Below are 12,406 nucleotides of genomic sequence, written 5' to 3' on the forward strand. Positions count from 1 at the left end.
TGAGCCGCAAATGTGTTTAGGTAAATTATAGGATAATGATTAAAATAGGATTCAACCAGGGAATGATATAAGACTTTGAGAAAGGAGAAAGGAAAAACACTTCAAACTACAGAGGCAGTCCGAACTATGAGCAATTTTCAACCAAAAATAATCCGAATATTTGCAAAAACCAACATCTCATCAATAATGATCCCAAGGTACCTGAATGACTTCATCAATTTTATTTTGCTTTCCCCTGAGATCAGCTTATCTTTTCTGATCTTATTTGGTGCCTGGTTTGAGTGCCAAATATCACGAGCTTAGTACTGAGAAACTTGAGCCAAATAGTTACAAGCAAACCATATATTAAGAGAATTTACTGCTTTTACGAGAATTTCAACCAGCAAGGACGAAGTAGTAGCTTTTACTGTCACTGCGGTGTTATCAGCGAAAATTATTGCCAAAAATGTCATTAAGAGGTAATCATCTTGATAAGTAATTAATATAAATAGGAATAATAATGGTCATAGTAATGACCCCCAGTGGGACACCTATATCACCTAAAGATACGTCCTGATACGTGACCACTTACATTTACGTGAATTTTTTCGGCCACGCAAGTATAATTTTAGTAATTTTAACCCTTTACCTCTGATTCCCTCATTATCAATCTTTTGAAATAAAATTCTGTGATTAAAAATGTCAAAGGCCTTTTTATGTCACAATAGAGAGTACATACTGAATTTATCATTTAGAGAATCATTGATCCTGAGTAAAATTGCGGCAATAGCTTCTTAGGTTGAATGACCAGATCTAGATCCAAATTGACCTCTTAGAAAATATTATATTTTTTTCAAAGTATAAAACAGTTCGTTTTGAATTATTTGTAGCTGAACCATCAGTTGATCTACCTTTTGGTAAAACAAAAAAGGTATTGAATGTGTTTATTGACAAAGTAAATTTCAGTCTCTTGACATTAGATAATACTAAAACTAATTACACTTTATTTTCTGCTAATTTGTAGTATTGTAAAAAAAATTTGATTTGATAGTAAATGGAAACGATATAAAATGTAAAGGTGACAAAGTATTTGTGCTTTATGGTTGATGAAAATCATGGAAAGCTCATCTAAATATAATAGTGTTGGATTTGTCATGATCTCTGGGAGTGCTTCGTCGAGTGAAAATTCTTGAATAACATAAAACTTAAACTACTTTATTTTTCTATTTTTGTTCATATATTTGCTACGGTTGGTCTATATGGGCTATTGATTTTGTGTAGTGTTGCAAAAAATTCAAATATTCCAAAATTTCTGTCCCTCAAAACTTTGACTCCCCATAATATTAATCGATTTTTTAAAGAACAACTTTCTCAGTATTTCAAATCCTAGAGAGTAGAGTTATAAATCCATAAATCCATGCAGAACAAAAAAAAAACTGCCACTCGCTGCCAACAAGTCCTTTACGTTTTTTTTGTAGGTGCTAGGTGCTGCATAATGTTTTAAATATTTGTGCAAAATAAACCAATCTAGTCCGAAAAAATATCTAATGTAATGAAATAAAATATCATATTTCAAACCATCTCAGCTGCCGCCGGAATATCTCGGCAGAATTTAAAATATTAAAATTAAAATTCCATTCCAGTCAAAACAAATGTTTTCCCCCTATTTTGGATTTAGCTTCGTGAAATCACGTTGTCATGAATCTTTATTTTCACTTTTTGGTATTGGATTTTTTGGTAATGAACACTTCTTGACTACTAAGGTCCTTGCGTTCCGCCCTGCAGTGTGTTGCTACATCTGTGTTTTAACCCTGAGTCCCGTATTACCAGGTAGAGATCAAACCCACTGCACTATCATAGGGATCGCGAATTTTTAGAAAATCAACAAATTACTTTTTAAGCAGTCTGTTGCTCAACACAAGAATTTATAACGTTATGAGCAGGAATCACAAAAGAATGCCTAATATCATAGCCTTGAGGAGCAATCAAAAACCAGGCTGGCCAAAATTATTAAAATCATCCTATTTTAGCTTACATAGTTACATACTTGTATCATATGCATCAGTGTATATCTTTGGTCTTTGAACTACAAAGTTATGTAGTTTTGTCGGCTCCAAAAAGTAATAAAAAAATAAATGTTTCCTTTTTCTTTGTTCTTTAAACTATAAGTTCATCAGACGACCTTAAAAAGCAATACAAAATAGCAACTACTTTCTTTCAGGAGAAAGTATTATTCTTACTTATATATATCTTTGGGAATTCATGATCTTAACTAGTTTCTTTTTTTTTAATGAAAGTGCCTATCGGACTTACCTGAGTTCCATCAACTACCACTGAGACTTTACTTTGACTAGAAAACACTTCAACTGACACTTCAGGATGATCCCCAGGGAAATACTGACCATCATGCAGTAGGCCGTCTAAAATTAAAGCATTGTTATCGGTACAATTCTACCGTAATGATAATTCCCTAACTGCAGCTAAATTGACAGAGACAATAGCAGTATCTATCAGGATCTGCCATTGCATATTGGACAAGCACAACTGACCACAAATGGTTTTTGCGTTTGATAAAACACACAAACAAACAAATGTGTAATTATGCTTATGAAGTTTTATAGAAGAAGTAAGTGAACTTGTAATGCAAAATATAACATCATTAGAATTCGATCCAGTAGCTTCTAGAAGATAGCTAAGTAGGTGCCTGTAAAAACTCACTCGTTCCACTGTACTTTGATATTCAACCTAGTTAGGTAGGGAAAACATTCCTTCACGATACATTTCTACAATAAGTTTCTATGTTATAGCTTTTTTGTTGTATAATAGGCTAATCGAACTTTATCAATATCTAAATCAATCAGGGGACACAATTTCAAAAAAAATTTCTATGATTGTTAAATAAAAAGGGCAAAATTTCAATTGTCAACTATACTTTTCAGGACTTGTATTCTTCAAAATTACATTCTGGACTCAATTGTACAATCTGCTATATTTACGCCTACTAAATGGTATATGCGGGGTACTGACGTAGATTCTAGGGAAGACGTAGATTCTAGTGTCCATTTATAGAAGGATGACACAAGTTTAATGTCGTCAAAATTCGCTGAGAAACTAGAATGCAATCTAAACTATCAAAACTAAAACATTAAAAATTGAAATCTCAGCTTATGCATGAGGGGTTTGACTTGCTCTCTAAACATTTACCAAACTCCTTTCAATCCAATTTACTCTGTTCAAGTTCTTCATTGCCTTAAGGATTTTTTTAACAGAAAAAATTCAAATACAAAGAGACGAAAGATAATGTTTATAGAGGGATACCACAAGTTTAATGTAATCAAAATTTGCTGAGAAACAAGAATTCAATCTAAATTAGCAAAACTAGAAATATTTAAAATTAAAATCTAAGCTTGAGCACAAGGGATTTGATCAGTTCTCTAAACATTTATCAAACTCCTTTCAATTCAATTTACTGTGTTCAAGTACTTCACTGCCTTGGGGATTTTTTTTATAAAAAAAGAAGAAAAAAATCACATACACGAGGATGAAGGATGATATTAATAGAAGGATCACACTAGTTTTTGCACGAAATCTAAGCTTTTGCACGAGGGATTTGAGCAATTCTCTGAACATTTATAAACTCCTTGTTTATAACGACCGCCTTTGAAATAGTTACGTTTACTAATCATTCATTAATTTCTCAATTTAAAATAGTAAAATTTACATTGTAAAACAATTTTTTTTGGGTTTATTCTAATATTGATCCCTTCTCAGATTCCCCCTGCCTTGGCACGCAAATTACAACTTTCATAGATCCATTTAATGTGAAAGATCATAAAAAAAAATCCCAGAGAGATAAGGTGAATAGAATTCTATTTTCAAAGTACCCAAGACAAACAAACACTGCCAAACCTGCAATTTGACAGAAAAACAGATCGCTAAGAAAGTCAGCGAAAAAAAAGAATAAAATTTATCTGTGTGATCAAGGGGATATAAGAAAAAAGTCCTCCTCAAGGACTGATTCTCTAGGAAAATCTGGCCAAAAATAACTTTGTTCATCCAAACCATTAGAAAACTCAATAAGAGTCGGATAAAAGTGCGCCCATACTCATTAGAACTTTTTGTTTTCGATAGGCAAGATCAAGAATTTGAATCTCTTAAAAACATCACAAATCAATCCTGTTAATAAGATGTTTTAACTTCTTCATGAGCCTTCCCCCCTTAAAAAAAATGAGGACTAGTTGCGTGCGGTACTTTATACGTAATTTATAACTATCTTCTTTCCTATAGGAACAAAATAGTCAGGTCACTTCTACTGTTATAACCAGCGGCATATTCAACTTAAAACTGAAAAAAAAGGCAAGAGTTATGCTTACCACCATTGTTTTTTCCATAGATTGAATTTTTGAAATATATAAAATAGAGCAAATTCAAGCCAACGGAGATACCAAGGGCAAATACCAAGCAAAACTACAAAAAAATGTTAAACATTATTATGTATAGTATGTTCAATAGTAAAAAGATGTCACTCGTTTCACACAGGAGTAACTCAGTTCTGCTGCTTGCATATCAGGTTTTACTTCTGTTGGCACATCTTTAAGGAGGTTTTCATCAGCTCATGTGATTATAAATTAAAAGTATCCGTGCCCATTTTAAGGTCTAACCAAAGAGCTGTCTGCCACCACTTTAACTCCCTACAGCTTCAGGTCAGATTTCAAGACAACAATTCAAATGCAGCATGGTAAGTGTAGCCACAGAAATATTAGCCTCAAATTATTACAAATAGCAAATATAAAACAGAAGTGCCACATGTTTATTTTGATAGAAAGGGGGATAAGTTACATCTTGCTGATGTTAGAGTCACAAAATATTTTTTAATGTGTAGGATTAAGGGCCCAAAGTGAGTACCTCTCACAGCTAATTTTTTATCAAGGTCCATGGGTTTATGCTTTCCTTATACACATAGTGGTGGGACACGTTCTCTGACTATTTGATTACTAACTTCAAACCTTTTGATTACAAATCTGAGAATAATTTTGGAATAGGCTTTGGTAGCCAGAACCCATCAAGCGGTACTACATATTTCAGGAGGCCATTGCCCCACCAACTCCACTTGTCCCAGAAAATTCGCACATAAAAATCCCCAAGATTGCAGTTCGACTGCCCTATAACAGAACACAAATCTGCTGTCTGCATCTTATGTTTAAATACAATTTGTAAAATCAACAAGCCTCTCTTTTCCCAGCTTGCTCTACTGCCTATACCTTGCTCCAAACGGTGTTCACAAAGGGAATAGTTCCTTATTCGTTTTCAATTGGCTGTCTTACTCCTTTTCCTAAGACTAAAAACGTTTATAACCGTGACTTCATAATCACGGTAGCTACAACCTTTTTAAAACTTTGAGAAACTGATAGTGTATGAACTTGTTGAAATACGTTATATGCCTCCACCCCAATTTGGGTATCAGAAAGGAACAGAAACCGTTAAGGCACTGACGGCACTGTTAACAGTTTTGATTGATACTGATAAACAAATATTATGGGCTTTTTAGAGGGAGTTTGATTTCTCTCAAGCTGGTTTACAATGATTTCTGAAGTTGTTCATTACAAACAGGGAGCAAACACTGAAGCCTAGTACAGACACCACAGACCTGAATACAATAAATACATATTTGCAAATAGTGACTGTTACACCTTGTTAGAATCACAGTCATGAAAAAAAATTCACCAACAGAATTGGTGGGCCCAATATAGTAGGCCAATTCCCCTTTACACGTATATGAAATGTAGGCTACCTCTTTTGACTTCCTTATTGCAAATATGATGGCAAATATTGAAATTTAGGTATCCATAACCAAAACAATTCATGTAGGCTATTAATTCAGGGACGAATGTCCCATCCACCCAACGCCGCTCCCGTAGACATTGTACCAATATACATGTGTTGCCCCTTTTAACTCATGGTCTCAGTCAAAGATTATTGGCAAAACGCTCTTAATTATTACATAAAACCATTATAAATCCTTAAAGCCAAAATACTACAACTACCCTTAAGGACTATATACTACTAATAACTCACCGCAGCACCAAGTCGCCTGAAGCCAACACAGCTACACACGCTCCTCCTCCAACCCAATCTATTCAAACTCTCCCTCTTTACACCCTCCCAGAAAGTTCTTATTTACTTTAAATCTTTATTTATGACATCCTCCCACCCCAGACAAGCACGACCTGCTTTCCGGTGAGCCCCAGACGGTTGGCCAATAAGGACAATCTGTCATCCTTCATCCGCAGAAAGTGGACTAGCCATCTCAACCTTTCTTTCATTATAGCCCTAAAAAGAAGATTCGAACCACATTTTTCGTACAACCAACTGTTTAAAATACGGTCAGTCAGCCGGGTACCCAGAACCATCCGTAGGCAATTTCTCTGGAAACATCTAGTAAATTTTCATCCGCTTTTCGGAGCGCCCATGCTTTAGAGCCATATTTGACCACAGTCATCGTTGTAGCTTCCTATATTTCTAATGTTTGAACAATATAATAATTTAAAACTTTTGGTCATTGTTGAGGAGAGGGGGTAGCCTACCTAAAAAGGGTAAAAAGGGGGTGGACTGGTTGCCCTCTAATGACTCTTATTTCCAAATTTCCTATTATTACTTCCAAATTTCCTAACCTAAACCCTTTCTGAGATAGCAAGAAGTCAACTAACTAGAAGTTTACCCAGAAACCAGAAACACTATAAAACTCAGAAAAAAAATTGATAAATCCTGAGATGCTTTCTTATTTCTTATATTCCTAAAAGTATTTCATTTTATCTTACAAACCCATCCCCCCTCTAATGTGCAGATATATATATCTATATATATAAAAATAAGTTGTCTGTCTGTGGATGTGTGGATGGATGTGTCAGGTGACGTCACCTGAAAAAACTGGATCAGGTGACGTCAAAACTGAAAAAACTAAAAAAAGGCAAAAACTACAAAAAAAACTAAAAACTAATAAAAAAAATAAAAAAGCTAAAAAACTAAAAAAACTATAAAGGTAAAAACCAATAAAAAACTAAAAAAAAAAACTGAAAAAACTAAAAAAAGGCAAAAACTACAAAAAAAACTAAAAACTAATAAAAAAAGTAAAAAAGCTAAAAAACTAAAAAAACTAAAAAAACTAAAAAAAGGTAAAAAACTAAAAAAAATAAAAAATAAAAAAAAACTAAAAAAAAGGAAAAAACTGAAAAATAAGCTAAAATAAAGGTAAAAACCAATAAAAAACTAAAAAAAAAAAGGAAAAAACTAATAAATGACGACACTCAAAGAGAAAGCGACCAGGACAAAAGGAATGTTCGATTAGCAATCAACAAAGCACCGGGACACAGGGAGTATAAATGACGACCAGGACATAAGTAAAAAAAAAAAACTATCTATATATATAAAAATAAGTTGTCTGTGGATCTGTGGATCGTGGATCAGGTGACGTCACCTGAAAAAACTGGATCAGGTGACGTCAAAACTGAAAAAACTAAAAAAAGGCAAAAACTACAAAAAAAAACTAAAAACTAATAAAAAAAATAAAAAAGCTAAAAAACTAAAAAAACTAAAAAAAGGCAAAAACTACAAAAAAAACTAAAAACTAATAAAAAAGCTAAAAAACTAAAAAAACTAAAAAAAAGGCAAAAACTACAAAAAAACTAAAAACTAATAAAAAAAATAAAAAAGCTAAAAAACTAAAAAAACTAAAAAAACTAAAAAAAGGTAAAAAACTAAAAAAAACTAAAAACTAAAAAAAACTAAAAAAGGTAAAAACTAAAAGAACTAAAAAAGAAAAAAATAAATGACGACACTCAAAGAGAAAGCGACCAGGACAAAAGGAATGTTCGATTAGCAATCAACAAAGCACCGGGACACAGGGAGTATAAATGACGACCAGGACACAAGTAAAAAAAAAAAATTAACAAAACTAAAAAGAAGGTAAAAACTACAAAAAAACTAAAAAGAAAAAAAAACTAAAAACTAATAAAAAAACTAAAAAATCTAAAAATCTAAATAAACTAAAAAAGAAAAAAAAGGAAAAAAATAAAGGAGAAAAACAAAACTAAAAAACGAATGTATATACAGACCGGTACACCGGGATACAAATGACGACCGGGACACAGGGAATATAAATGACGACCGGGACACAGGGACACAACTACAACGGGGACACCGGGGGAAACAGGGGGATATAAATGACGACCGGGACAAAAAAACTAAAAAGAAAAAAAAACTAAAAACTAATAAAAAAACTAAAAAATCTAAAAATCTAAATAAGCTAAAAAAGAAAAAAAAAAGGAAAAAAATAAAGGAGAAAAAATAAACTAAAAAACGAATGTATATACAGACCGGGACACCGGGATACAAATGACGACCGGGACACAGGGAATATAAATGACGACCGGGACACAGGGACACAACTACAACGGGGACACCGGGGGAAACAGGGGGATGTAAATGATGACCGGGACACCGGGACAGGGAATGGTCGATTAGCAATCACCATCAACAAAGCTCAAGGGCAATCATTAGAATCATGAGGTATAGATCTGAATACAGATTGTTTTCCCATGGACCATTATATGTTGCATGTTCAAGAGTCGGTAAACCTGACAATCTATTTATATGCAAAGACAATGGGACAGCAAAGAATGTTGTATATTCGCAAGTTTTACGTAGTTAAAACCATATATATATATCTATCTATATTCACAGGTGGGACATAGGGACACAACTACAATGGCACGTAACTATTATGGCGCGTAACGACTTACGCGCGCGGGGGGGCTTGGGGGGGCGCGAAGCGCCCCCACCAACTAGGTGTTGGGGTGGCGCGAAGCGCCACCCCAACAGCTAGTATATATATATATATATATATATATATATATATATATATATATATATATATATATATATATATATATATATATATATATATTTATATATATATAGCTCAAATTATATATATCCCATGAATTTTGCCATACATCAATTTTGTTTCAACTTCATACTTGTAAATTGAATCAGTATTGATAAACACAAGAAACAGAATTTACATTGAAAATGTAGGCTATAATCTAGGCTGACTCTTATACGACCACCCAAATTTTATACGACCACCCCTTCCATATGAAGTGCTAAGTGCCGATCCTTAGATATTGCTGATATTCCCTATTCACAACCACCCAACACATGATATGTTTTTGATTGTGTTCGGCATCCCTCTCGACATTTGAGTTTTAGCTTAATACCCCAAGCATTTTAGGAGACACAGGATCAAACGTGGCCTCTTTTTTAACAAATAAATACATATGTTAATAATGGGCAACTTACATAACTTACAACTCTCTTGCCTAATGTGCAGGAGAAATGTCAACAGCGCAAGCATATTTATTTGACCTTCGGGCTATTTTGAATATCTCAAACTTAGAAAATGAATATCACAAACTTAGATCAATTATATTTGGGAAAAATAGCAGGGGAGGGGACTGGCTGCCCTCTGATCCTTTTTGACTCGTAAAAAGAGCACTAAAACTTCTGAATTTCAATCGAATGAGCCACCTCCAAAGTTTATGCGATCACCCCCCTTCCATAAACAAACTCATATGGTAACAATGGGTAACTTGCGAAACTTGAAAGTCCTTGCCCGGGCGTTGTAGGGGTTTTGTCAACCCAGGAGGAATAGTTACTTTGCCTCTTAACAGTTTTGAGCGAAGTGGGTTTGGGGACTGGTTGCCCTCCAATCACTTTTGACTGTTTTAAAGGGCACTAGAATTTTCAATTTTCAATCGAATGAGCCCACTCTGAAGTTTATATGACCACCGCTTCCATACGAAGTGCCCCCGGGGAAAAAAATAATATACGCTGAAGCCTTATGACTTTTTTATGGCTCTTTAGCGTTGCCTCCAATTCAAAAAAGGAAGCATGTTACAATGCTTAAACCAATTGCATTGGCTATGTTTTTAATGTGATTTTTAAATTTTATTGAACACAAAGAAAAATTATTTTCAAATGAAAATAAACCGCGACATTAAATCTTTAAAGGAATCAAAATTATCCTGTACGTTAGAAGGGGGACTGTCCCCCCTTTCATGACTTGCTGCAACTGCAAAACTGCTTCCGAATGCTACTACATCAACTAGTAACTACTTTCAGAAAATGTTGAGAGGGATGTTGAACAGATTCAAAACACACTATGTACAAGCTGATTATCCAAAGAGTACATAAGCAACATCTGAAGAACAGCTGAGGGCATTCAGTTGAAAACTTAAGGGTATATTGAACAGTGCGGTGTTACATTAAATCAAAAAGACCATGTGCATCCAGTTTATCAAAAGGGTGTATCTGTAATATCTTAAAAGTGGCCAAGGGTATTAACTACACTTTCAAGACCACTAGTAAAATAGAATACTATATATTGGCTAAAATAGCACAAAACCTAGCATAAGCACGCCAGAACAATTAAAATGATAAAACATATGTTAGGGGATAACCACAAAACACAAATTTAAATCAATTATTAAAATGGGAAACAAAATAGGGTACAAAAGCGTTTTAATACCTCATGGTCAACATTTGGGGACACAAGTTAAATTGGGTTATTGGAGCTCTACAAGCATTGAATCTTATATTTGGAAGGATTGAAGGATTTTCTTTGAGGGGGGGGGGGGGGTAACTTGTATTGCTCTTTTTCGAATACTTTCAATTTTAGAACATTGATCTTTGGTCAACCTAGGGTGCCAGACAGGGAAAGCATATTCAAGACAGGGTCTTATATTAGAAGAATAAATTATTTTAAGGTTCTGGACTGATATGGAGAACTGTTTGAGAAGAGAGAGAGATTTAAGGGTAAAACTACCAGATTTAAATAAGTGGAAAGTGTGGGACTTCCATTTAAGGTCGCTGTCCAACTGCACACCAGGCAGTTTAACCGTATTTAAATTTGGTATACAAAGGTCCTTAGTGATAAGGGGTATATTTAAAAAAAAGAAGAATAGCATGAAACTGTTTTTGGGTATGCTTAAGTTGAGTTTAACATTGTCAAGATCATTCTTCAAATATTTAATGAGTGAGTCAAGTGTAACGTCCGACGCATTAGGGGTTTGACAAAGGTTAAGTAATGAATGCATGAATGAACTTTATTACCCGTAAAAGTATAAAAAACACAAAGTATGGAGTATTATAAATAAACAAAAACAAAAATGATAAACAGCGAAGAAAAAGATTGGGTGTCATAAACGTGAATAAAGTTGATAGTCTTTTTACATAAATCATCACTGGAAGACCGAATCCGAGAAGGCACATCTATTAAACCAAATCGAGCAATTATTTTTTTTTGTTTCGGTGCCATCTAGGAAGCCGGAGGAGGAATTTGCAATATCTGAAATAAGCCGTACGTAGAGTATAGCAATCTTTCTTGCAAAACTGATGAGCCATGCCTGGTAAAAACAAAACACAGGGGCGCAATAACCGTTATAAATCATGCACAAACCGTTGTGGTTGTAACGGCTTTTGTTTGGGGATATTTTTCCGTAAGCGACGCGTAGGTTTTTCACGGCTTGATTCACTAGGGATGAACAGGTAGTAGAAAGTGTTGGGCCAAAACACAGAACTAAAGAAGAACATGGTAGAACTGCAGTCCCAGCAACGAATGGGGCGATCGCATAAGGGCTATTAAAACAAATAAACTCGCATTTAGACGCATTAACTGACAGTCCAGTCTTAGATAGTTCAGTAGTTAATATAGTAAAATTAGAAAGCAATCCACGGCGAGTCCGGGCAACAAGAAAAATAGCACGCAAGGGAAAATAGAGCCTGAGAGTGCACAATATTGAGAAAGCTCCAGAAATATCAACAGTAAGACAGTATAAAGACATTTCAGTTTTTACGGCATCTTTCATGAGTTGGCTTAAAACATGATGTGCATGGGAGCAACCGAAAATTTTCCGAGAACCAAATTAAAAAGGCGTAAAATCCCAATTCGACTCAATTTCTGGTAGTAGCAAATGTTCAAGCAACTTACTTAAAAAACACGATACTGTAATGGGACGATAATTTACACAAGACGTGGGGTCCTTGCTTCGCTTTTGAATAGACGTTACACGGCCACAAAGGAAACTATCAGGAACAAGCGACTTTACTAAGCAAGACTGCAAAAATATTTGTAGATGGCTAAGTAAAGCAGGACAATCATAAGCAAAAAATCGGTAAGAAAGGCCGTCACCATCAAGGCTATTTGAACGCTTAATTTTTCTTCAAGCGCGGCGAATTTCAGATATTGCTACAGACTGGATGTGGCCTGCAGGAGACGGTATGGTAAAAGCGGTTTAAGCAACTTATAATAAAAAGACTGAAGAAAACTATTAAATACACCGAACACACACTTATAATGGTCAACAAAATT

The 12,406-nt window shown here is 34.4% G+C and overlaps 1 protein-coding gene across 1 annotated transcript in view; it reads right to left on the bottom strand.

Moving 5' to 3' along the window:
* The window catches only part of LOC136033458 (protein O-linked-mannose beta-1,2-N-acetylglucosaminyltransferase 1-like), a 35,848-nt gene that overhangs the window by 11,741 nt on the left and 11,701 nt on the right, over positions 1-12,406 (bottom strand). Inside the window, 2 exon segments of the mRNA XM_065714208.1 lie at positions 2,293-2,399; positions 4,353-4,446. Coding sequence (XP_065570280.1) covers positions 2,293-2,399; positions 4,353-4,446 — 201 coding nt within the window.

Source organism: Artemia franciscana, chromosome 12 (assembly GCF_032884065.1).
Source record: "Artemia franciscana chromosome 12, ASM3288406v1, whole genome shotgun sequence".
Lineage (NCBI taxonomy): Eukaryota > Metazoa > Arthropoda > Branchiopoda > Anostraca > Artemiidae > Artemia > Artemia franciscana.